This window comes from Styela clava, chromosome 6, assembly GCF_964204865.1.
Source record: "Styela clava chromosome 6, kaStyClav1.hap1.2, whole genome shotgun sequence".
NCBI lineage: Eukaryota > Metazoa > Chordata > Ascidiacea > Stolidobranchia > Styelidae > Styela > Styela clava.
Window position 1 is genome coordinate 20,082,840 of NC_135255.1, and position 27,283 is coordinate 20,110,122.

The following is a 27,283-nucleotide window of genomic DNA, read 5'->3' on the forward strand; positions in this document are numbered from 1 at the left end:
CTCTTGAACTCAGGGTCCTGTATCAAACCCTATTTGTTTAACCTTGAATTTTTAAAACAGCAATGTCGGCATAGTTAGGTCCAAAATCTCATTCTTTTGGCACTTGTGAATTTCAATTAGCAATTTCGTTCCTGAGGGGATGCATGTGACTTTGTAAAATATTTCGCTTGTGTCTCGCTTCCCATTTTTGTTGTGTACTGGTAACTTCAGTGTATGTTGGCGCAGATATAAATTTAAAATTAGGACAAAGAATTATACAGTTAATTTAGTTTACCAGTATTAATGCAATGTCATGGCTATTGATACCTAGTGGAAACCTTAGTATTCACATAGTATGTGAACCAAGATGGCTGACACCGGAACGTAGTATATGTACCAGATTATGGTTAGGCTGTAATTTATTCCAATTTTCCTTTATAAATTTGACTCAGGTATAAGCTTTGCAACGCTCGACCTCCGTGATTGACTCAACTTGGTTCACGACTCTTGAACTTAGGGTCCTGTATCAAACCCTATTTGTTTAACCTCGAATTTTTAAATCAGCAATGTCAGCATAGTTGGGTCCAAAATCTCATTCTTTTGGCACTTGTGAATTTCAATTAGCAATTTCGTTCCTGAGGGGATGCATGTGACTTTGCTTCGATCTGCCATATAGGAAAGATAGGATAGGATTAACATATTTATCCCGGCGAGAGGAAAGTTGATAAGACGGCCTAATCATACGACGAACCACGGCTTGTCCTCTGGTTACCAGTCCTAGTCGGGTATGGGATTATTTAGTCAGTTACGTTATTTGTTTACAGAAGCATGGACTTGGTGGTGGAGAAAGCCGTTCCCGACCAGTGGTTACGTGAACCACCCTATGACGGCGAGGTGTCCAGCAATCCTCTTGCACATAACCATCCCACATGGGATTCGAACCTGCGAACCAACGCAGAGTAATTAGGGGTTTGGTGGCGAGCATATTCTTAATGCATAGCACGATGCACCTCACGTCGAGGAAATACTCATATTTATGAATTCGAATACTTTTCAATAACTTCTGCAACTTTCCCCACAGCCCGTATAAAAAGAAAACATCTTATAATCTTGATTAATTTTTTATTGCTATGATAAAATTAAAGTCACACATAGAATGTGCAACTCATTACACTATAAAGCAGGGGTGGGCAATTACTTTTCTGAGTGGGCCGGTTAAAGATAATGCACTTGATTACTGGGCCAGAGTCCCAAAGCTCAATATGAGAAAATTATAAATAAAAACAGTTTATTTACAAGAGATCGTCCAACAACCAGGCTAACGTTTATTGGTAAAAGAAGCACAATGTAACAATATGACATGATTTTCATCAATATTTTCAATGCAAATTTATATTCTTAATAACTATAGGCGAAATTTCAGCAGACACAATTAGGCTGGATGAAATGGTAGGCCGGATCCGGCCTGTGGGCTATATTTTGCCCACCCCCGCTCTAAAGTTTACATCAAATATTCTCATTGCATGCTTGGGTAGTGCATCATGATAACAAAACTTCAAAGCATCAGGCTATGTATATAAGTATGCTTGTGATAATGAGATGTCTAACTATTAGCAATGGAAACTTTTTGAAGAAATTATAAAATGAAATGTTAAAATCACTTCAAATAATAGCTAAACAATTTGTAATCATCATCGATACCGGGTTTCCCGAAAGCGCTGTTAATTGGAGAGAAGACAAATTTGAAAACAAAGGATGGGACTAATTGCACATTGCTTTTTGATTGGTTCATGCTGAATAGCGTAATATGTCTGGAAATATGGCATTTGACTACTTAGAGATAAATATTCATGTCGCAAAAACAAATATTTCGCTTGTGTCTCGCTTCCCATTTTTGTTGTGTACTGGTAACTTCAGTGTATGTTGGCGCAGATATAAATTTAAAATTAGGACATGGATTGGGTTAAATCTTACCACCATATCGACACCTCAAAACCAAACAGTGCTTCACTTTTCCAAAAAATGACATTTTTCAATTGCTGATTTTCCTGGACTTAGCTCTACATTTTGGTCTATTTGCCTTAACTCTAGGTCTAGGTGCTCTAGATCTCAAGACAGCTATGGACATAACCCTGCTTTTTTAAGGGCATTTGAGAACTAAACAGAGCTGTGTCTACTATAGTTGACTTAGCTCTGGATAACTGCATTGTAAGTTGGGGCTAAGTCCGTTTTTTGGACATAGCTCCTCTCAAAAAATATAATACAAAGCGCTAAGTCCATACCAGCCTCTATAATAACATAATAAAGGGGGCCCCAAGTCCAATAAAATTGTTTCTGGTCCAGAAAATTGAGAGCCAAAAAGGGTTGAGTCCAAAAAAAACCCCCCCAAAAAAAAATTGAGGCGGAACACAAATTTTTTTATACCATCTAAATATGGCCTTCATTGTAACTTTGGTGGATCATAGAAACTAGACATCCTCGATGTAAGGTATTAGAGAAATAAAAAAAAGAAACAAAAAAAAAACGTTTTTTTGCGTTTTCCTCAAAACTAGAAAAATGGACTTATCCCAATTTGGATTTCATGCGTCGATATATATCCACTTAAAATAAGCGCCTATGGACAAGGTCAAGACTTGTCGGTTTTCGAAAAAATCTGGCATATGATTTTAAAGATTTGGATTCAAATTTTACAATATTCAAAAACATATGTCAAGTGAAGTGAATCTAATGATTTTTACATTTGCTGCATCAGTGTTAAATACTAGTTGTGAAATCCTAAATTATGCAAATGAATAATATAGAGTACACTATTCATAAACTGCTGCTCTGAAAAATGTTCATACTACGGATTACATATCTAAATATTATATATAATAATTATAGTCTGTAATTTTTGAGCTTTTTCTTTTTTACTTCTTTCTATTTGACTCGTTCACGCCGTGCTAGGAGGAGTCTGCGGATCAACCAAGTAGAAACGTTTGGTGAGACTAGACTCATAGATGCTCATTGACTTGCAGTCATTCAAGTCTATTTCGCCTCTCTTGTTCATCATTTCAAGATTGACATCTGTGAGCATATCTGTAACATGCTTTTGACGGTAGCCATCTTTGAAGACTTTAAAAATGGTCTGAATGAACCAAGATCCATCATCATTTTTAAAAGCCTTCTGGTTTTCATGCGTTGGATATGCTGTGAGGACGTCACTTGTTGTGGGCATCAGTGAATCTATTGGAATTAGAGGCATATCATCTAATTCGTGAGGGCCGGCATCACCACTAACTTCAATTTCCCTTTTCACTCCTCGATTAACTTCTTTTCCTCTGCAGTATTGAAGGATGAAAAGCTTGGGTATGCCTTGTAAATTTCGAGCAGCATCATTGTCAAAAAGAGACTGTATTTCCTTTGCTCGGATATGTTTGTTGTCATTTCCTAACAGAACTTCTTGATAACTCACAAATGTTTGATTTCCGATTTTATTTTCCTCTGGAATCATCTCTCCATGTGTACTTATCACCACCACCATGTAATCATACCCGGGTGACTTACCAAGCTTCCTGAGCAGATCTCTCATTTCAGCAGCACTTTTGTCTCGATGAGATCTTCCTTCTAGCAGTGTGCATCCTATGGTATCTCTCCACAGTTTTTCCATACTTTCAACATCTTTATGGCATGCAGGTGTTCTATGACCTTTTTCAGCGAAGGAGGTAAACGAATTGCTTATGATCAGAACGAGACCTTTTTTTGCTGTGAGTTTATAGCTCTCGGAGTATCTTATGTATCTAGGGGTTGGCAAGTTGTCAACGTCAGCAGCGGATTGGATTGCTTGTTCGGCTTTTGTTTTAGTCTTGTTTTCCTGCTCACCACAATAAAAATCTCTTTTCCATGACATCAGTTGCTGCAATAAGTCTCCTTTTCTATCAGTTTGATCTTCCCATGCTATTACCGTCTTGAACTTTTGTTGTTTAAAGTCGTCTCTCCATCTATCCTCGAGTTCATCCATCTTTTGCTCATCTAAATCGAGTTTCAGTCGACTAAAATCTCTCCATTGTTCTTTACTGAACTTGTCAATTACTCTATAGATGTCTACTCTGTTCATGTCAATTTAATTGAATACCAGAGTTTTTAATTTTTCGAAAAAATTCAAATGAAAATATTTTGCTTCAAATTAGCACAAACTGTCGCAGCCAGAAGCTCAGGGTCTGTCTCCGTCTCCAACCACTCTCTGTTGCCAGTATATATTTGCATTTTATTGGTCATAATATCATTAAAATAGAATTTATGATAAATCAAGGTAGGCCCGAAGGATTATTAATATTGTGCACGAACGAACGCATTGTCATATTTTTTATTAACTTTGATCTATGTTTGATGTTGCCAGGAATTAAGCTTATTTTTTTTCATAATTATACACCGCATACAGGGAAGTATCTGCACCAGGAAATGAGGTCAAAGCTGAAAGTGCAATCATGTGAGCACTGAGCAGATCTATCAACTCATTGCGCATAACTTACCTAGTATATAGCGAAATATAATCAAAATTGATTTTGAATCTTTTTGCTTTTATGTGACTATAACCCCCTTGTGAGCCTATGTGAATGTAAGTGCAAGTATTACTAACCATTTACAAATTGAAATGATCTTTGACTATGGCAGTGCAAATGGGTAATCTTTTCATATACCGGTACTGTATTTTTCAGCTGATAGGTTGCTATACTTGACCTATTTTTTTTGCCGCATTTTACGGGGCTGGCTTATTTTATTCGACGTTTCAATTACCGATACCACCATGCGCTCATGAAAACATGGCACTTTGGCCCGTTGCGCTGTACATATTTCAAAATAATAAAACCGTTGACTAAGAAAAAAACGAGAATATCGGTCAGAGAAGACTTATCGATCGAAAGTTAGGGGATCCCCCAAAACAGCGCTCTTACTCCATAGTGACACCTTGTGTCCCATCACTAATTAATTAATAACTCGCTAATTATACGACATAATTCATCCAAAGTCAATAGGCTTCTGGTACGACATATGATGAATGCACATACAAAATCTGGAGCAGATTCAATCTCGCTTTCGTGAGATATCGCGCGCATCTAAAAGACAGACAGACAGACAAACAGACAGTATCAACATACTTACTGATTAAAATCGATAAGTAATGAGTAAAGTATAATCAATAAAAATAGAGCGAGCGAGCATTGGTGTCTCCAAATTACGAACATAAAGAAAAAAATCACAAATTTTTTGCCTCTGCCTATTGTGCGGTAATATGGAAAATCCCTTAGTAATTTTTCCCTAATCCATGACATAAAGTTTGCGCTTCTGACAAAATGGATTGTTATTTGAACCATTTGTTATAGGCAAAACAAATTTTGCGATAATTCTCAATTTTTTAAAAGAGCTATCACCCCCCATTGCCATCTCTGAGTTTTTTTACCCCTTATTTTATCTCTTCAACATGATGTAATCATTACAAATCGTACCTAATAAACGATTTTGGTGCTCCCGAAGTATGCGAACCAAGATGGCGGACATCGGAATGTAACAGGTTAGGGTTAGGCGATAATTTTTTTCCAATTTTCCTTATTTTTGTCCTATTATCAGTTCTAAGACTAGCCAAGAGCCTCCCGTAGTATTTATACCTAAAATTATGGCCTAACTCTAACCTAGTACACATATTACATTCCGATGTCCGCCATCTTGGTTCGCATACTTCGGGAGCCTCACGATTTTTCTATGTGGCCCCATAGGGGGAGAAATTCACATCACAGGTTGTTTCAGGTTCAACCCCATGTCTATTATCTCACCTAGAGCAGGATTCCCCAAAGAGGGGTCACCTGGGCATGATGACTGCATATTGGGTCCACAATGATGTGAAAAGAGTCTGATTGATCAATCTTTAATGATTTATTTAGATCAATAGGTCATTGTATCTTTTTGGTTCAGTGTTGCAGACGAATATTCATAAATCAAATTTGATAACCATTTGCAACTACCTACCGTACATACGTGAGGCAGCATTTTCAGGGTTTGTCAATGTATGGTCTGGAAAAATGTTTTTTTATTTTTACAACAAAAAGGGGGGAACCCTCTTGCTACGCCAAAGACTCTGTATATCACCGATTGCTTGTCTAGGGAATTGTTCGGAGTGTAGAGTTGTGGAAATGTTTCAGAAAAAATTGGACGAAAGGTATAAACGCGAAGAAGTTACTAGTGTTACTGTGAAATACCACTGTAATTTTTATAGTTTACAACAGTGTGTCTCAAATAGTAACATGTCTCGAGGATTAAGCGTAAGGCGATATTGTTGAATACAGGAATAGGACTTATGCATGTAGGCTGTTACTTGTTCCTATTTCGAGTTTTTGAGGGCAGTGCATATGTTTGAAATTGCAAAGAGATATTTTGTATTTTTGTGAGTTTGACATTTTTTTATGGGTTTTTATATCGAATACGGCTATATACAATGGGTTCTCAAACTTCAAATGTCGTTTACCCCGCGATCAATTACTAGTAAGATCCACAAATAGGGGTCCGCGGCTTGAAAAGTTTGAGAAAAACTGACCTAGAGACTAGAGTATAATGAATAGAAAAGGCACCGCTAATAAACGCTTCTTACATCAACGACTACAAATGCAAACCCCTTCTTGGAACAAAATTGTCAAGTGTTCTTCAAAATGTATACAAATATAAATGCATAATATATAGGGTGCCCATAAAGTCTTATCAAATTTTTTTAAAATTGCAAAGTGAATTTATTGATATCAAATACTGTTATGGACCTTACAGATGTGTTAGATGAAGTAAAAATACTTAAACAATTACTGATTTAAAAACAACAAACCTGGTTGAGATATATTGAGAACTGACTTGAAATTGTAAAGGGACTTTATGGATACCCTGTATATAAAATTTATATGTTAACTTTTTAGATTTTTCTACTGTAATAAAACCTAGCCAGGAACTTTTCAAGTCCATAAGACATCAAAACTGGATTAAATATAATATAACTTGAGCTAATAACCAATGGGCAGACCTACACCTACAGCTGAGGAGCGGGCGAAATGCTGGAATTCCCGGGACAAATATTTCAAATGTATGGAAGACAATTCGTCTGCGGGAAATAAGGATTCTATTTGTTCAAATTCATTTAAAGAGTTTGCTGCAGATTGCCCTCCTGTTTGGGTGAGTCTTTTTATTAAACACCTTGAAATTATATCGAATTCCCAAACCTTTTAACTGCTTTACCATTACCTTATATAGCTGGTGTGGGGTGTCCCTATAACTTAAAAAGGTGTGATTCAACTAGGGATGTTTGAACGAATCGAATATTTGAATAAATTCATAATTGTTGATATACGATACCGGTAAGAAATATTTAATTTTTTTTCTTTTTTTCAATTTTGAATATTTTTATTTTAAAATTCTGCATTATAAGCATTTGGAAACTCTTGGTAAGAAAAGTAAAAGTGAAAAAGCATTTTTTATGAGTAGCTTTATTATTGTTTTGCTAACTTATCAACATTGTAGAGACTGTCACAAGACCACCTAACTCATCAGATGGCCAGGGTTGTATTGGCCCTTGCTTAGTATCCCTTGCTTATGCAACTGGAATTTGTTATGAATTCGATGAAATTTTTTTTTAATGCTGTGATGTTCTTTCATGCCTTACGCTGAACAAAACCCCAGCGAATTGAGTACATAAAAATGTGTGGTGAGCTACCCAATTGTATTTACTTTTAATACGCATATTTCCGATCTTGTGAATTCATTATCATCGTTATTGCAGTACAATAAAAAAGTGGACAATGTTTATTTTCATATTTCAACACCAATATTCAATTTCAGGTAAAACATTTTACTAGAAGACGAGATTGGGAGAAATATAAAGAAGAAAAAATGAGTCAGACGCAAGAGTCTTCGCCAGGGAAGGATAAAACCATGGGAGCTTCATGACATGAAAGATATTGGGACTTTAGACCAGTGGTTCTCAACCTTTTCCCTTTCATGGCTCATTTTTATTGCACAGAAACTCTGTGACCTACTAACTTTCTTATGCAAGGGAAAAACTACGAGAAAATCCAAAAAAAATTTGCCAAGATAGACACGTTCAATTTAACAATTAAAACGAGAATATCGGTCGGAGACCGAAGACTTATCGATCGAAACTGCGGTTTCGATTCATGACTCTATAGTGACACCGCGTGTCCCATCACTAATTAATTAATAACTCGCTAATTATACGACATAATTCATTCAAAATCAATAAGCTTCTGGTCCGTAATATGATGAATGCACATGCAAAATTTGGAGCAGATTCAACCACGCCTTCGTGAGATATCGCATGCATCTAACAGACAAACAGACAAATACCTATCAACATACTTACCGATCTAAAGATCGATAAGTAATAAGGATTACTATTTAATAGCAAAAACAGCCGTATCATTTATTACTACTACTATCAAAGTTTAACTGATTTTTAAATATTTAATGTTTTGTGGCCCATCGGGAAATGTTTTATTGGTTTCTTTGACCCAGAAGTGCTTATGCCCATTTTGGACAAATACTAATTCCCAACGGCCCAGTGTGACTGCTTGTCTGAAGAAGTCTGACTTTGATCAGAGGAAACGTGACAGAAATACATTTGTGTTAGTGTGCAGAAGGACTTTTGAATTGCATAGTATGGTCATGTTTATTCCTGTTACAGCATCCTTGCTTTGTATGTGTACGTGTTTATCCACTGGCGCAAAAGAATTGCGGAATGATTGGGAGTTAGTCTTGCGCAACCCAACTCATAATGGTCTAATGAAGGTTGTCAGATTTATTGTTTATAATTCAATCTATTTTTTTTGCTTTAATAGTCCAATTAGTTTAATTTACATCAGTAATTATGTATGAAACTGTGACCCCCATTCCACTGAAAACATCAACTTCAAGTTTGTTTAATAATTTGGATATTTTGCCGACTAATGGAGAGGAAGGTGAGTGATGATTAAGCATTTTTTCATCTGTGGCATACCTGGATTGTGAAGTCACAGATAATTTACTACTAGAAAGGCACACTAGAAAAAGCATTAACTCTGCAATGTTGCACATTGTGCTGAGCGTTAGGAATTTTAAACAATGAGCCATACCTCGGTCTGCTTTATACCTCAATCAAACTGCAAATAATAATATTACCCACTCATTTGAAGCCCAATCGCTTGCACTATCTATATAAAACGTATAGGGACGGTGTATGAGGGGCCAGCTTGAGTGGGGTCTTACTCTGAAACCAGCCAGCGAAGTTGGCAACAACAAGCAGACCACGAGATGTGTATTCGTAGCACTCCTGTTGAGCTTAACCCTCTGTTCCGATAAGGAAGGGCAGCGCGAACGAAGTTGAAATATGCAGTCTTAATAAATAACAATCCACGGCTGGGTCCACAACTCACCTTAATCAAATAGCGAATAATGACTCTTCTCTGGGAAAAAAAAAGGAAATCTTATCCAAGCACTCTTATTAACTTGTCTCTCGGAGATAATTAGGAATCCATTTTGTTTTTTTTGAATAATATTCTGTAATAATTTCATTTTTAGAATCCTCATCTTTGCGGAATGCGTCTTATCTCTCAATTCACAAGTATGAAGTGGGAATTGTACAAAGAAACAATGCAAGCTTTGCACACAGACAGGTATAATAATGCTTGAATTTCTCAATGAAATTTTTAGGAGTCTTAATCGTGGCTTAGAATTTCTATCCAAATCTGTTGACCTGAAAAAATTGATTAACTGCTAATATTTTAAATTTGAATTGTGTTCACCACTTCCCAATGTTCTCCTCTTTGCCTGATTTTCAAAACTGTTCATCTTCTTTGGAAATAGAACCTGGGTGGTAAGTTTTCTGATAAGGCCTGTGATCATTTTGTTGCTAAATTATTTAACAAAAAGATGACAAAATTTTTCTTTATTTTTTCCAGGTGATAGCGAAAGAAAGCTCTTCTCAACACAACACGTTTCTCATCGATGCGAAATGGTGTCAACTAAAAAACCAGACGATATTAGTGATTGCACATGTCAGAGGGTTTCAGGTGACAGTTAAATATTTACCTATTTATTACCAGAGTATTTCAATGAAAAGTTACTATAGTTTAAAAACAGAATGTACATATTTGTTGCAATCAGGTAATCAGAATATTGCCGGTAAGTTGACACCAATAATTATCGGTACTCCTGTATTATGTGTACCAGGTTAGGGTTAGGCTATAATTTTATTCCAATTTTTCTTATTTTAGTTCTATTATAAGTTCTGAACTGTGTGTGTCAGCCAAGTGAATATACCACCTGCCCATAGGTTTCAGTCCCTTTACACAAGTTGATATAAAGTAGACATACAAAATTAGTTCCCTATTGGTACTTACACTTCTTGAATGATGCAATATTGAGTCTTCGTCGCGAAGGTATTCTTTGCCGTCTTCTTATTCTGGAGCGGGGTTCTTTGAGAGTAAGCACAAGTATAATCAAACGAGAGAGATTTCTATTCGAAAGAAAAACATCCATTATTGATTAATAAATTAGAAACCTTAAATACAAAAATTGGCGCTTGGCGCCTAGGAGGCGAAAGCCGCACCCTTTATACAAACCCTTTTTGAACTTGAATTTCAAATCCTCTGAAATCGGCATTCTGTATTGCCCATCCCTATGTATTTTCCCCCATTTTCTTTGGTTTCTCAAGTTTCGCCCTTTCAAGTTAGATGAAGCCATCTTATCTGTCTTTCTAAAGAAAAACCAAAATAATTCCCAGAATTTTGTTGGACTCGCGATGATTAGATAGTAGCGTAACAATGGTGAACGTACATTTGAACCCATGTACATTTGAACCCATGCGTATACCCACGGGTTCAATCTATATGCGGGTGCTAAAACCCGTGGGTTAGGGTTAGTATGGGTTTAACTATCCGTGAAACAAAAAAAATTCCATAGGTGCAATAGCATACAGGTGCAATTGTCATGGGTTCAAATGTACGTGGGTTCAAATGTAATGGAACCGCGTAACAATAAGTACTAATAAGCCCATGTGTCTGAAACAAACAACTGGATAACCCATGCCCAACATGAACTTGCAACTGGGTGAAAAGCTGTGGTCTGTTATAATCACCTTTTAAAGGGCCCATAATTACTGGTATGTTTCTGTATCTTAGTAATTTTTCTAATCTTTGTCAATTCTTTCCACCCAGATGTTTGATGAGCTTGGCAATCTTCTTTTATTCTGGCATAGTACGTTAGAAAGAGGAGTCTTGAGTGAGGGGAAGACTGCTTTCTGCAGGTGAGTAGTTTGAATTTAGATGTTGAATCGGGGTTGTGACAGAGGTGAGGAAAGCCGATAAAGTGGGCTGGTCGAGATATATCACAGGGTGATTCTGAAATTTCTAATTGTTAAGTCAGACCGGGGAAGTGTGGCCCTTCATGATAACCAAGGGCCCATGAGTGGTAAAAGCCTTTGGAAGCGGGCCAAGTTGTAAACCACTGATTTAGCGGTAAAATTCCAATAAAAACATGATATATTTTTGATTTTTAGGGGAATATCATCCCTCGGGGACACAGTATTCGTTGGGACTTGCAAAGGAGAGATACTCGTTGTTGAAACGATGGAAATGAATACATTCAATGTATCTCAGACTCTCAGTGCTCATCCTAGCTCTGTTACTACAATCACTACGTTGAAGGATGCACCTCCTCATGCTAAGGTAATAAATGTCAATCAAACAAATCATACTCCATTAGAGATGTATCGGTAACGGTCATTTTTTTCGTATCTGTATCAGCTTAAAAGAGACCGATATTTCTGATATATTTAGCTTTTTCATCGGTATCGTCGACCAAAGTGGTATCGATACAACTTCATACAGAATTGAGGATAAGTTATATTCATTTTATTGTACATTTTCCAATCTTTCAAAAAAAAAATTGATATTTCGGTGAACTCTGCATGCTAAATATTAGGAATTGAATACGCTTTACATTAAACCTCAGGTTTTCCATGGGAGATCATTTTGTGTGATGGGTAAACCACTGGCATTTTACGGCTTCCTACCAGACATGCACTGAGTTCAGACATACCGTATTTGCTCGTTTTGTAGCCCGGGCCCATATTTTTTTGACCAAACTCACTGACCGGGCCCTTATTCAAGCACGGGAGTTTGTTATTTTTAAAGTAAAATCATACACAAAAATTACGGTATTATTAAAGACATATTTGACGACATTAATCCTTTTTCCATGTCAATTTATTCACGTCAAACGCAAATTATTCACGTCTTAAGAGTAATTCTCTCATATTACCTGTAGTTTATATTGTTTACAAGAAACAACAAATCAAAATTTTTATTTATTCAGCAATGCCCAGTTTGAGAGCCATGGTGTTACGTAATGCTATCTGTTATGTACTTTGACGTCTAAGGCGTGAGTGTTATCTACCAGCGCTTAAAATTCAACATCATTGTGACGAAAGCGCTTCTTATTTCCTAATGTTCTCTACCACTGAAAAATCAGCTTTTACATCGGGCGGGTATTCAAGCACCGGCCCTTATTTATTTTTATGTTCTGTTCACACGGGCGGCTATTCAAACGGGCCCTTATTATTCAAGATCGGGCGGTAAAACGAGCATATACGGAACCCATCTTTTCTCTCCCCCAAAGTCCACTAAATAAATTCTTCTCATTAATGTGAATGCGACCAGGGGCTCAACCAGGCTACACTCATGAATGGCATCAGCTGATAGCAAATGTTTCTCCTCCAGGATAAAGATGAAAATTTGATCTTAAACTATGCTACCCTAACAGGTTCCAGATATGATTGGGTTCAAAAGAGGGGGTTCTGACCCCTAACAACCCACCCATACCCATAGCTTCACCCCTGAATGTGGCATCAGCTGATGGCAAAGATTGCTCTCCTCTAGGATAAATAGGTAAATTTTATCTTATGGACCTTTCCCCGAGCATCGACTTCTTTGTTTACCTCGTGACATTGGCCAATCAGCAAGATGTAAAAAGTGACGTAACAATACCCCCTTTTCGCATCCGCTCAGACACTTTTCTCACTCAGACAGATTTTCAAGCGTGGTTGTAAACATTACCTCGTTTTCGCGTTTTTGAACTCTATTCGTTAGTTTTCAGTTGTGTTTTGGAAACTTAAACAAAAATCAGATAATTCAATGATTACTCTGTCTTCCTAGGAGTTTTAATTTAATTGCAGTAATGAAAAATAGTGTAGAAATAGCTGTGATAGACTATCCTGAAATTCTTTACCGGTACTTTTAAAAAAACAGATTGTTGTATGCGATGAATCATAATGATGGTTTGAAACACATACCCCATTTTACAGACGCTAACTCGCAAAAGCACTCCTAAAATAGCCCCAAAAATTTTGCAATGGTAAAGTATAGGAAGAATTTTCCGGGGTTCAAAGGTCGGGGAAAGGTCCATAATATCCCAGTCTCACAGGTTTTCATATATAATTAGGTCGTCTCATAGACTTCCATTCCCCCCTTCAATATTCCATACAGGGTTCTCAAATAAAACTTTTTTCAGGTGAATGTGGCAACAGCAGATGACGAAGGTTCTATATCAGTTTGGAAAATGCGAGAAGAAGGAAAATTAAAGTTTGTTGGAAGCATTACTGGCTCAAGGTGAGGTTTTGATACCATGTTTTTGTGATACTTCGGCCTTTTAACTCCAAACAGGCTCTGTAAAATAGTTCACTGATACATGGGTAGTTACTATATATTGCAAACATTGTAATCTTTCATGTTTAACATTGCCAGACAGGGGCATACCCAACCCCCTTTGAAATGTAAGAAAGCATTTTTCGGGGCTCCCGAAATATGCGAACCAAGATGGCAGACATCAGAATGTAATATGTGTACTAGGTTAGGGTTAGGCCATAATTTTAGGTATAAATACTACGGGAGGCTCTTGGCTAGTCTTCGAACTGATAATAGGACTAAAATAAGGAAAATTGGAAAAAAATTATCGCTTAACCCTAACCTGCTACCCATGTTACGTTCCGATGTCCGTCATCTTGGTTCGCATACTTCGGGAGCACCCATTTTTCTGTATTATACATAGATAGACTTACCATAATTTCTTGGGCATAATCCGGGACAAACTGAAAACTATGAATGAAATAACTGGACGAAAGGCTAAGGCCTTAGCTTGGCAAACTTTTATTCCATATTTCTATTTATAAGCTTTGATATTGCATTACTCTACAGAATCTCAAGTTCTAGATCAGTGGTTCCCAAAGTGGGCGATATCGCCCCCCGGTGGGCGAAAACAATAAAGAGGGGGGCGAAAAAGTCGAAGGGGGCGATAGGGGGGCGAAAAGAGCCAAAAGGGGCGAAATGGGGGCGATTCGCAAAACTTGTTTTAGTTCGGCACATCGTGCATTTGATTACGTTACTGTACTCTGCGTGATTTCGTAGATTTGAATCGCGTGGGAGATTATCACACGTGAAAGGATTGCTGGACTCGTCTTCGCAGTGAGGTACGTTAGTTTGCGTATCCTAGTAGTTCAAAAAATACGGCCGGAGTAAAATAATCTGGCCCAGCACGCATCATTGAATGGACCTTTCCCGACCTTTGACCCCTAAATATTCTTTCTATGCTTTAATATTTTCAGTGCTTATTTTATGAGTGGTTTCGCGAGTTGTTGCCTGTAAAATGTGGTATTTGTTTCAAACCATAATTATGATTCATCGCATACAACAATCTGTTTTTTAAAAGTACCGGTAAAGAATTTTAGACAAGTCTACCACAGCCATTTCTATACTAATTTTTGATTACTGTAATTAAACTGAAACTCCTAGGAAGACAAAGTGATCATTGACTTATTTGATTTATATGTAAAATCCAGAAAACAACTAAATACTAACGAATATAATTCGAAAACGCAAAAATGGGGTAATGTTCAAGACCACGTCTGAAAATCTGTCTGAGCGGATGCGAAAGCGGCCATTGTTACGTTTGTTTTTGCATCTTGCTGATTGGCTAATGTCACGAAGTAAACAAGGAAGTCTATGCCCGGAGAAACATCTAAACGGCGGTTTTGACGATGAATTAATTTTATTTATAATCTACGCTCGAGGAGTAAATTACATTTTTTTAAGTAACAGAATTTATCGTGAGACACGTTTAGACTAAATTTTATTATATCCAAAAATTCTATTAAACAGATACTCGTTTAATGAGCTTACAATTTATAATTATAATAATTAGACAAATGAAAACACGCAGAAAAGCTGATGCTGAATGCAGGGGTTCAATAGCGCAGTAAATATACGAATATATTGTATTGCAATAAGGAAATTAAATTCATATTCTATTCGAGAGATTCAACACTGCTTAATTTTTGTAAGAATGTATCTTCTTTATCAAAATTTCACAAACCATGCAAAAATATTCACTTCGATGTTTGGAAGCACATATTTGTGCGAACAATCATTTTTGTAATGAACATTACAAAGAACTAGGATTCGTGATGCTCATTCAGAAAATCTTCCAATCTTGGCGTCACATTAAATGTCATTGTAATAATTTTTTAATAAGACGACTAAGTGGAGTTCACGAATTGTCGCAGTTTTTGCACGATGTTCCGTTTTTAACATTCAAAAAATATATGCGATCCGCAAAAGAATAGCAACCCTAAATTTTGTCCCGCGAGCGACCTGAAATTTGCCAACCCTTGAGCCATCCAAGTTCACAAATCCAAAACAAATGGCTGATTTTAATTCCATGGACTGGTGATCTGACTGGAGGACGTGGTAGGATGAGGAATGGGGGATGGATTTAACCGAAGACCGTTATATATCATCTATTTCGGTGAAGGTCATCAGGCTGTAGGGATAAATGAGATGTACCTAACTCATTAATATAAGTTTTGAAAAATTAATTTTGTTTTCTTATTTTAATGTGAAACGGGGTGAATTTAGGGAGTTAAATGCTATAAGGCAAGAGTACACGGCGGTTTTTGAGAAGGTAGAACCCTGGATTCTTTCATTTCCGACTTCTGATATGGTGAAAAGGGGGTTTTCAGCCGTGACACTATTGGTATCAAAACAACTAAATCGCCTTTCCATTAGTAAACGGGGTAATTTTAGATATCATAAAAAACTCGCTGAAGAACACCAAGCTCATCCATCTCAATCAAAAACACTATAAACTATGATTTGTCTCCGTATTTGGTCTGTAATATATTCGTTTCAGACTTTCAATTTTTTTGCAGTGCCGGGGGGCGATGGAGTTGTATAAACTACTGTAGGGGGGCGATGGTACAAAAAGTTTGGGAACCACTGTTCTAGATTACTTTCAGCATAATATGACTCAAACAAAACCAAATCAAAGTTATTATGCCTTCTCCATCTCCAGGCATACCTAGAATGGCTTTTAATGCAGCAATTGCTGTAGTTTCATCGAAGTCAATAGAATAATGACGCAATAAACGTCACTCATTATTCCCTTGCTGTAGTTTCATCGAAGTCAATAGAATAATGACGCAATAAACGTCACTCATTATTCCCTAACTAAAGGCTTTCTCAAGCTAAGCGCGATATGGCGCGGCGGTGTGGCTCAACGGGCTAAGCGTTAGGAATACGCTCGCCACCGCACCTCTAATTACTCTGCATGGCTTCGCAGGTTCGAATCCCATGCAGGGATGGTTATGTGCGAGAGGATTGCTGGACTCCTCGCCGTCATTGAGTGGTTCACGTAACCGCTGGTCGGTTACGGCTTCCTCAACCACCAAGTCCATGTTTCCGAAAACAAACAATATAAGCCTCTAGTTAAAGCAAAGTTATGCCTTTTGGGACGGAATTATTTCATAATTTTGCATCAGGTTGGAGTTAATTTTAAAAATTTCTTTAAAGTAAAATTCCGGGACATTTTGCTAACCGGGGCGGGACACCGGGACCGAAGTTTGAACCGGGACTGTCCCGGCCAAACCGAGGCGTATGGTAGATCTATACATAGCAATTTTTTTGTAGCATGAAACTAGCTGTTACATTCTAACTTGGCAATGAGAAATCCCACTCCCACATTTTCCGAATTTCTTGCCTCCCTGTTCCTCCCCTGTTGCCAGGATATCCCTGCTTAACCACCTTTCTCAATCCAGTATTCTGGTCTTTTTCATAACTACTTTACTAAAATTCTGTCTTGTTTACACTTTCCATGCTCAGCAATGGTAATAGGTAAGAGTTTTTATCATCATGTTTCATACTCGGATGCCACGGCGTAAATTATCTGAACATGCTCCGCCTTGTAATTCTTCATGAATCACCCTAGCAAAGTTATCCGTAGTGTGTGTACCAGGTTGGGGCCAGGACATAATATTATTGCAATTTTCTTTATTTTAGTTCTATCACGAGCTCAGTTGTTGTTGACTGTTGTAATGGAACTAAAATAAGGAAAATCAGTATAAGATTATGGAGGATAGGATTTACATATTTATCCCGAGGGGGAGGGAAGGCGGTAAGAAGGCTTATCCATATGGAGAACCACGGCCTCTCGTCCGGTTACCATTCCAAGTCGGGTATGGGATTAGTTAAATTGTTTGTTTTTCGGAAGCATGGACTTGGTGGTGGAGGAAGCCGTAACCGACCAGCGGTTACGTGAACCACCCAACGACGGCGAGGAGTCCAGCAATCCTCTCGCACATAACCATCCCTGCATGGGATTCGAACCTGCGAACCCACGCAGAGTAATTAGAGGTGCGGTGGCAAGCGTATTCCTATCGCTTAGCCCTTTGAGCCACATTGCGCTTAACTCTAACCTGGTACACACACTTCTAGAGTCCCACTTGCCTAAGCAGTTGCAATGCATGGCTTGCAAATATATTTCCTGTGAATAAATCTAAATTTTTAATGCAATATTTTACAGAGTGTAACATTCAATAAAAAGCACATGTTCATTTTTCATGATTCTTACTGTTTTTGCTCAGGTACTAATGCTCTCCTGAAGTGTGTGTACCAAAATGGAGGTAACTAATTTTGTTCGCCTACTCCACATCAAGTTGTGTAAAGGGACTGGAACCTATGGGCAGGAGGATATTTTCTTTGCTAAAACAAGCAGTCCCCGAACTTGTAATAGAACTAAAATAGGAAAATTGGAATCAAATTATGACCTAACCCTAACCTGGTACACATACTACGGGAGTACCCTATAACTTCCCTAAGCAGTCAGCATACCTTGCGTATATTTCCTGTGCTTAATTCTACTCCCATATCGGCTCTTCTAAGTTTCTAATGAAAAATATATTTTACAAAGTGTAACAGTAAATAAAAGTACATGTTCATTTTTCATGGTTTCGTCTGATTTTTTTTGTTTTTGCTCAGGTATCAATGTACAGTTCTCAATACTCCCGTAGTGTGTGTACCCGGTTAGGGTTACGCCAAAATTTTATTCCAATTTTCTTTATTTTAGTTTATTACGAGTTCGGGGGATGTCTGTTTTACCCAAATGAATATAACATAACCACTGTCCATCGGTTTCAGTCTCTTCACACAACTTGATGTAAAGTAGGCGAACAAAATTAGTTACCTCCATATTGGTACACACACTTCTGGAGCGCCGGTGAGAGTGTTCAGTGACCAAATTGCATCAAAGTTTACAATGTTTTTTGTCTGGTTTTTGTGTTCTTGCTCAGGTACTGATGTACAGTTCCACTGCCGATTTATTGATAGTTTACCAGCTACTTTTTGGGTATTCCCATAGTGTGTGTACCAGGTCAGGATTGATTAAATTTTACTTTTTTTAGTTCTATCACGATTTCGGGGACCGTCTGTGTTAGCCAAATGAATATAACCAATGTCCATTAGGTTTCAGTCCTTTTACACAACTCGACGTGAAGTAGGCAAACAAAATTAGTTACCTCCATATTGGTACACACACTTCTGGAGCGCCACTCTTTGTATATTATCACCAATAAAGGTCACCATTTCTGACTCTGCAAATAATACTTTTTACTTCATTGCCCAGGTACCCGTGCACAGCTCTCTGCCTACTCAATGATGGTCTACTAGCTGCAAGTTATTATACCGGTCATATTCGTATCTTCGATGCACCCACACAAGAAATGTTAGCAGAGATAACAGCTCATGTTGCCCCCATCTCAAGTATGGATTGCTATAACGCAAGAGGCCACTCAATAGTAAGTAACCTGGAACTACGTGAGATACATGTTCCAATGTGTGTTTCGAATCAGAAGTCTAAAATAAGTACCGGTACTTTCCCCCTACAGCGGGGTTGGGCAACATTTGGCCCGACGAGATGTTGACCGGCCCCCTGACTGTATCCAACCACACTCTGTAATGTGGTCCAACGCATCATCCCTGAAAGCTGCCGATCGCTCTACTCTCACCGCACTGTCAGTGCGAGCTGGTGAAATAAACAATTGCCTTAGTGAACAAACAATTGCGTTAGCACACTTGTTAAACAAACAATATAATATCAAAGCAGAGAGCGTTGTAAACATTCCCTACTACTGTTATCAGTTTTATTTGGAATCTAAATATAAAACGATTTTAGAAATTAGATTTTATATTAATTTATTAACCATGGAATTTCCCAAGAAACGTAGAGTTGACAGAGAGTGTCGAGCATTTAACAAAGATTGGATACCGAAGTTTTTTTTGTGATAATCCGGCCGAGGACTTTATTTTTTCACATCTGGCCCGCCGACTAGAGAAGTTGCCCACCCCTGCCCTACAGGGACGCGAGCCCAACTTTGGGAAGCCCTGTTTAGGAAGATTTTCTGCAGTTGTTGAATTAGTAATTGTTGATTTTGGTCAAAACATTGGATGCAAAGATATTGAAATAGTTGATAGTTCGCTTTCGATCATCCCTTATTCGAGAATGGAAAGATTTTTCGCTGTTGCAGTAGCAGGCACCTTGCTGCATGCCGGTAACAACTTTTCGTATGAAGGAAAACATTGCTAAAATCAAGATTTTTTTTCATAGTTTTTCCCATGTTCAAAGACCTTTAACTGTTGATCCAATTTTGTGGGTTTTTTTTCAAAACATTTATATTTCAAGAATATTGAAAACTAGATTCAACCAAGTTAGGGTAAGGGCATAATTTTATTCCGATTTTTTTATTTTAATTCTATTACGAGTTCGATGACTGTCTGTGTTAGCCAAGTGAATTTACCTGCCCATAGTTGCCTACATATTGGAGCGCCCACGCCCTGCTTCCAAGTATGTGGCTACATGAACCTATCTTCATCATTAAAACTCTGGTTTTCAGCTTCTCTCTGCCAGTGAAGACACCTATCTCAGGGTTTGGAAAATATCAAAGACAGATAAGTTAAAGGTTAGTTTTGTTTTGTAACATAGAATGTTTTATTCATTTTTCGGTACTCCAGTAGTATGTGAACCAAGATGGTGGACACCGAAAGTCCGGAACGTAGTATGTGTACCAGATTAGGGTTAGAGCATAATTTTATTTCCTATTATAGTTCTATTAAGAGTTCAGGGACTAGCCAAGTGGCTCCTGTAGTATTTGTGTCTGAAATTATGGCCTAACCTGGTACACGTACTACGTTCCGGTGTCCGCCATCTTGGTTCACATACTACATAAGCACCCATTTTTCTGTGGAGAATATTGGACCCTATAGGCGGGAGCCAGGGATTTTCAAGGTGGGCTCTGAAATTTCTAATCTCCAAGTTGTACTGTGACAGCTTTAGGAAACATGGGTTTCGAAGAGTCATTTGAGGGAGCCGACCCTCAAATACGATTATCAAATTTTATTAATGCCAATATTTCTTCTTTGGACAGTTACAAAATTAGCCAAGTCAGTATTTCAATGAGTAAACAAATAGCAGACGGAGCCCCTAGGTTTCAGAACTTATGCGCTACCAGAACTGTAATTCAAACTTTCGCTTTTAAGATCTCTCAAGAATGGTACACGTATGTCGAAGACCTGCTGATATGCGGAGTAAAATTCCATCCTGGGACAGATGAAATGTTTGCTGTTACAGGATACGATTCTAATGAAATAACCTTGTTTAAGAAAACATAATGAATGCTGACAAGGAAAGACACTTTGAATATTTTCTAAATTGGATCATGTCAAACAAAGAATATAGAGAAGTCAATGGATGTTTTCCCGATCTTTGACCCCAGGAGAATTCTTCCTATATTTACCCTTGAAAAATTTTTGATGCTTATTTTGAGAATGTTTCTGCGATAAATAAGAAAATCGGTGCTTAGGGAAACATCTCCATATGTTAAATGATTCCGAATTTTAAACTGAAACAAAGGTAATGTAGAAGGTAGTTTTATTGGATTTTTAATTTTTTCAAAGTTTTCCGAAACAAAGGGAGGCTTTCTTGTCCATATATTGAGATTTAATGGCTCAAATTGAGAATTTTTCATAGTTTTAGGTACCTATGCACAGTGATACTTTCTCAGTGGCACTCCGGTCGCTGAGTTAATTGAGTTAGAGTACGAGTCCTTTTTTTTAGATGACTTCAAACACTAGTTTTTAATAATTGTGAGTCAAATCTTCCCAGCACTGCACTACATATTTCTATATTCATGTTTCGTGAACTACTGTTTTCTTTACAATTTATTTTCATTTTACCTTATAAAGTTGAAATCGTGAATAGCAATGGTTCCCAAACCGCAGTCCACGTAAAGATTTATTATTGCCCGGCGAACTTAAGGGAAATAGTTTAACACTTTGTTTTTTCTTTTGCGTTCTAGAGACTGCTAATTATTACATCATTATCACAGTTCAGGCACGTGTATATTCATAACAATTCAATTACACCACCAATTTTTGTACTGGTATCGGTATCCACTCTCCTGGTACACGAATATCCTTCCGCTTCCAGTTTTGGCCCCAGTCAATAACCTTAGGAACCACTGTTTGAGGCGACATAAAATTTAAACGGCTAAAATACTTTTCTATCGGTCTTTGTTCCGAGTACTCTGGGCAAACCTTATATTGCAATTGAAGTTTTGTATTCTAATATTACACTTTTGACTTTATTTTTATACATAGTTAGTATAGAATTTTTAGTTATCCCAGGAGAGAGAAAAGTCGATAAGACTGTTTAGAACTTGATTGCAATGATGTTTATGTGTAAAGGGACTCCTCAATGCGCTGATTTATCCATGTAACATGTTATTGGTTGCGGCTGACAAGGAAAGACACTTTGAATATTTTCTCAATAGGATCATGTCCTACAACGAAATTCAAGTTATCCATGTGAAGGGGTAATGCGATAAGACAAATTACCGTAATCATCTGGTGAGCCACGGCCTCTCGTCTGGTTTCGAGTCCATGTTAGGTCTGGGATTAATTGACCAATTATTTGTTTTCGGATGCATTGACTTGATAATGGAGTATGTCAATTCAGCTGTATATTTGATAAATTTCCAAAACAAAAACAACCTATAAGCAGCACCAACTGAATTGTGCACAAGACTACTGAGCAAATGGCCGCTTCACCTTCACAGCCGTCTCATCATTTTTGGAACACAAAGTCTGATGAAAGAATTTTTCCATTAATTCATTTTTCTACTCCTTTTATGTGTTTGTTATTGTATATCGTTGTTGTGCTGTACGTTTTGTAGCAATATATATATTTGTAGTAGAAAATCCGTTTTTCTCTGAAATTGCGCAATAGCGTAGCCAGAGGGTGGGCCATCAAGAATTCCTGCAAAAAAGATTTCCAGCATATGAATGGTGATTTTGGGGCATATGTAATGGGAAATGAACTTCAATGTATGTATTTTTCAAACAGCATTTTGCCCTATTCGTGCGCGATTCACAGATAACCCGACGTTTTGTTGACTTGCTATCAATTCTTCCTTCAATTGAACCTACCGAGATAGATGAAATCGCGCGGTTTATGGTTTTAGTAACTTCGACAGCGGAGTAAGTCTGTGGAGGGCTGTGTACCTGGCTAGGTTTCAGTCCCAGATTCCAGGGGTTCGCCATGCTTTCAGTTGTATTTTCAAAGAGTGGGAATTTCAAACTCTCGATAGTGATAATGGAAATAATAAATTCTCTCAAAGTTGACTGAGCGTTCCTCGCAGTCTATTTGAAGTGGGAGGCTTTTACTCGCCAAAGTTTTTTTTCAGCCCGGGAACTCTGGTGTGGTGTTAACTCCGCGACGCATAAAGGTGTAGGAACAAAGTTTTCTTTCCCGGTCGGAAAATTCCTGTGCTCAAAAGACAACAGCCATACCTGTGGAATAAAATTTGGATGGGGTTTTCAGAGTCTGTAGTCGCAACATGGATAGCGTCAGCGCCATGGTTCCATGTGAAGTGCGCAGTACCACTAAACCCATTCAGAGTGATGACTGATAGCTAGATAGGTTCGGAGCCATGGTTATTCATATAATTAAGTCATCATGGTGACCGTACATTTGAACCCATGTACATTTGAACCCATGTGTATATCCGCGGGTTCAATCTATATGCGGGTGCTAAAACCCATGGGTTAGGGTTAGTATGGGTTCAACTATCCGTAAAACAAAAAAAATTTCCATATGTGCAATAGCATGCAAGTGCAATTGTCGTGGGTTCAAATGTACGTGGGTTCAAATGTAATGGAACCAGTCATCATATCGGCTTTACTTTATTCACATTAAACATAAAAATCCTATACTGCTCTGAGACGAATAACTGGCTTTTGGATCTGGACTATCCTATCGGCATTTCTCTCTTCAGAGTAAATATGAAATTCATTCCCTAAAAAACTTCAAAATTTGCGCACGTTTATTCTTTACCGTTAGTTAGCGCGCTTGAGGTAATCACTCTCCTCCTAACCACAACGACCGCCATCTTATCAACCTTATTATTATTACATCGCAGAATTAATCAGAAACTCGAGTATTTTATTAATAACACGATTCATTAAAAATTAATCATAATACGGCGAGCGTGTGGACGATTCCTTATCTTGCTTCTCGTGTTGGGTCAGCCGGCACTTCAAGTATGCTTGACACGGTCTTCCCTGGCTAACGGCAGTAGAAAAAAACATTCTAGAAATTTTAATGTTGATGTATAAAATTTAGTCTTCGATTTTGTGTGGCCGTGTATAATGAACGTGGAATTAACACCCGGCCTATAGATAATCTTAATTAAAACTCTTGACACATAAATATATTTTCTTGAGTAGGAAAATATACCCGCTCATATACGTTCAAAATAACGGTAAAATGATATCGTTTTTCGTGTCATTTTTAGCATTATTTAAATTGTATCAGCATCAGAAAAACCTCCATACTAATCCATGTTAATATATTAATTGATATAAGACGTTTAGGTGATGATATTATGAAAGTTAGTTAATTAGTTTTGTTTTTTGCAGCTTGTCTCACAATTTACTGTACAATTTCCGAAATTTTGCGTTTTTGAAGTTTATAGTAAAAAAGCACTTATACCTATCAAAAATCATGTTTTCGTTAGCTTTTCCCATTGCTTGTTTTCTTGGTCATAATTGACTCTAACAGAAGTTGAAGGCTAGGACAGGATTTTCATTTTATTAGTGAAGAGAAGAGAACCGATAAGACAGCTTAATCATGTGGCAAACCACGGCTCCTGTCAAGGTTCCTGTTCCCGTAGTCCCGAAGTATGTGAACTAAGATAGCGGACACCGGAACGTAGTATGTGTACCATGTTAGGGTTAGGCCGTAATTTTAGGTACAAATACTACGGGAGTCACTTGGCTAGTACCCGAACTCGTAATAGAACTAAAATAAGGAAAATTGAAATAAAATTATGACCTAATTCTAACCTGGTACACATACCACGTTTCGGTGTCCGCCATCTTGGTTCACATACTTCGGGAGTACCACTATTCCATGTCGGGTACGGGATTAGTTAGCCAATTATTTGTTCAGATGCATGGACTTGAAGAAAAATGGCAAGCTGTACTTTTGACCCTTTTTTGTTGATATGTTCACTTCTGGGTTCTGTGAGTTCAGGAGGTCTTAGAGTTAGACAGTATAAATAGTCGTATGGTCAGCAGAAGACAGAGATGAGATCTTGTATTGTGTAGCATATCAATGCTGCTTTTCTGGTGATCCAGAAGTGTTTATACCAATATGAAGGTAACTAATTTCGTTCGCCTACTTTACATTAAGTTGTGTGAAGGGACGGAAGCCTATGGGGTATATTCACTTGGCTAACACAAACAGTCCCCGAAATAAACGAGGAATATCAGAATAAAATTATTGCCTGACCTTAACCTGGTACACATACCGAACCGTTTTTCTAATATCAAGACGTTAAAATAACTAAGCTATTGGAGTTATGGGCAGTTTACCATCGTAAACCTATTACTTTTTGTGAGTTTATCAGGTTGGAATGATATTAGGGGTTAAATATTTATTTGATTGTCATTTTGGCGTGTTTTTCATCCTGAAGTTTGCTGTTTTTTATATTTCACGTTCACACCTGCATCTGACATTTGATATATATAGGGTGTCCATAAAGTTTTAAAAAAATTTTGAATTGCAAAGGGAATTTATTTATACCGTATATTGTTTGGGCCCTCACAGATGTATTAAATGAAGTAAAAATACTTAAACAATTACTATTAAAAAAAAACTTAGTTAAGATATATTGGTAACTGACTTCATAACAAAATTGAAATTGTTAAGGGACATTAGGTACATATGAAATTCTGTAGAACACATTAACATTTGGCTGGAATTTGACTAACATTGCCGTAGCCATTTTGCGTCGAGTCTATTGCATTGACTTTGAATTGCATGATTGCAATTTCCTCTAAACGCCTTATAAAAGTCAACTCGGATCCTGATATTTCCGGTTTTCCGAATAATTCCCGGGAACACCTCATATGAAATTCGGCCCATAAGACATTCGGTATTATTCTTTCAACGTTTGACTATTTTTTTCAAATCCGATTTCCTCGAAACACTTTGTAAACGCTACGTTGACACTGACACTACCGTCGTTATAATCCAGTGTGAACAACAAAATTATTAGTTAGTTTATAGTTCTCATACCAGGTGTAAATAATAATTGCAGGACAAGTAACACAAATTCACATGCAATTAGATAATAAATAATTGCACATTTATTTGCCTATTAGTGTCTGAAGTTGAGGCGAATTTTCAAAGACTCGTTGACGATTGAACATAAAATGTCTTTAAACTTTGTTAAATTCGCTATGATATTCAGTGGAGTCTCTTAAATCTGATTAGGAGTAATGAGTGAGAAGTCTTGACAAAAAACATCGAGTGTTTAACGGTAAACAATGGGTAATTGCGCGAATCAATTAGGATTTTTGGTACTCCCGTGATGAGGCCAGATGAGGCCTTAATTTATTCCAATTTTATATATTTTAGTTCTATTACGAGTTCGGGGTCTGTCTGTGTTAGCCAAGTGAATATTCCCCTGACCATAGGTTTCAGTCCTTTTGCACAATTTGATGTTGAGTAGGCGAACAAAATTAGTTACCTCCATATTGGTACACATACTTCGGGAGCGCCGGATTTTGAGTTATCTATTAAAATGATGTTCTGCGTAACTTTGCACAAGAGACCTCTGAGTAATTGCTGAGTACAATCGTACGTAACACTGAGATTTAGATCGTTCTAACGATTATCAATTTAATACCGTAGAACCGAAATTTTTTGAAAATGTATGAAATTGAGGTATACCAATTAATGGTCGAAGTATGTGTACCAATATGGAGGTAACTGATTTTGTTCGTCTACTTTACATCAAGTTGTATAAAGGGACCGAAATCTATGGGCAGAGAGTATATTCACTTGGCTAACACAGACAGTTTCCGAACACGTAATAGAACTGAAAAAAAAATCGGAATAAAATTATGTCCTATCCCTAACCTGGTACACACACTACGGGAGTACCAGATATTTTTCCGGGTTTTAATGGAACATATAGTATACCTCAGTAATTATCAAAATCCTTCCAATTGAACAAACTCTATTGTTGTTCAATACTCGTTGAGACCATTAGTAATTTTAATGAAACATTCGAAAAATCACTTGAAAATTTTCTTAATTCTTTTTTGGTGGATTAAATATGTCCGTGACTGACTCAATCAGTCACAGAATACGTCACATTTGTTGTGTTTCTGGGAAAAAGTGACAAAATTATCAGGTCTTGTATGGTTGCCAGGTGTGCGATACATAGAAAAGTGTGAGAAAAAATCCGTTGGAGGAAATTGAATTTTGTCTTTTATATTCTCGGTACCGAGTTTATTATGTCCTCGCCGTTGAGAGTTTAGGTTTAGTTAGGAATGGTTTGGTCAGATCA

General features: G+C 37.4%; 3 protein-coding genes across 3 annotated transcripts; 2 read left to right on the plus strand and 1 right to left on the minus strand.

The window, feature by feature from the left end:
• Nucleotides 1-1,091: 1,091 nt before the first annotated feature.
• Nucleotides 1,092-5,094, minus strand: LOC120331427 (caspase-3-like). The gene has a single exon (XM_039398504.2). It carries the CDS (start codon nucleotides 4,073-4,075, stop codon nucleotides 2,912-2,914), a length of 1,164 nt encoding a protein of 387 aa, XP_039254438.2. The 5' UTR covers nucleotides 4,076-5,094; the 3' UTR covers nucleotides 1,092-2,911.
• Nucleotides 5,095-6,915: 1,821 nt separating this feature from the next.
• Nucleotides 6,916-8,846, plus strand: LOC120331428 (cytochrome c oxidase assembly factor 6 homolog). Its single transcript, XM_039398505.2, has 2 exons — nucleotides 6,916-7,167; nucleotides 7,831-8,846. The coding sequence occupies exons 1-2, from the start codon at nucleotides 7,009-7,011 to the stop codon at nucleotides 7,936-7,938; spliced, it is 267 nt and encodes an 88-aa protein (XP_039254439.2). The 5' UTR covers nucleotides 6,916-7,008; the 3' UTR covers nucleotides 7,939-8,846.
• On the plus strand, nucleotides 8,825-22,585 carry LOC120331430 (WD repeat-containing protein 54-like). Its single transcript, XM_039398506.2, has 9 exons — nucleotides 8,825-8,966; nucleotides 9,565-9,659; nucleotides 9,945-10,055; nucleotides 11,202-11,290; nucleotides 11,543-11,711; nucleotides 13,555-13,652; nucleotides 18,994-19,165; nucleotides 20,261-20,326; nucleotides 20,904-22,585. The coding sequence occupies exons 1-9, from the start codon at nucleotides 8,876-8,878 to the stop codon at nucleotides 21,033-21,035; spliced, it is 1,023 nt and encodes a 340-aa protein (XP_039254440.2). The 5' UTR covers nucleotides 8,825-8,875; the 3' UTR covers nucleotides 21,036-22,585.
• Nucleotides 22,586-27,283: the final 4,698 nt, after the last annotated feature.

What these genes read in the sequence shown, in the direction of transcription:
- LOC120331428 (XM_039398505.2), top strand. Translation starts at nt 7,009, where the DNA reads ATGGGCAGACCTACACCTACAGCTGAGGAGCGGGCGAAATGCTGGAAT. An exon ending in CAGATTGCCCTCCTGTTTGG is followed by an intron (nt 7,168 to 7,830) that starts GTGAGTCTTTTT and finishes ATTCAATTTCAG; the next exon opens with GTAAAACATTTTACTAGAAG.
- LOC120331427 (XM_039398504.2), bottom strand. Translation starts at nt 4,075, where the DNA reads ATGAACAGAGTAGACATCTATAGAGTAATTGACAAGTTCAGTAAAGAA.
- LOC120331430 (XM_039398506.2), top strand. Translation starts at nt 8,876, where the DNA reads ATGTATGAAACTGTGACCCCCATTCCACTGAAAACATCAACTTCAAGT. An exon ending in CACATGTCAGAGGGTTTCAG is followed by an intron (nt 10,056 to 11,201) that starts GTGACAGTTAAA and finishes CTTTCCACCCAG; the next exon opens with ATGTTTGATGAGCTTGGCAA. An exon ending in CAAAGACAGATAAGTTAAAG is followed by an intron (nt 20,327 to 20,903) that starts GTTAGTTTTGTT and finishes TTCGCTTTTAAG; the next exon opens with ATCTCTCAAGAATGGTACAC.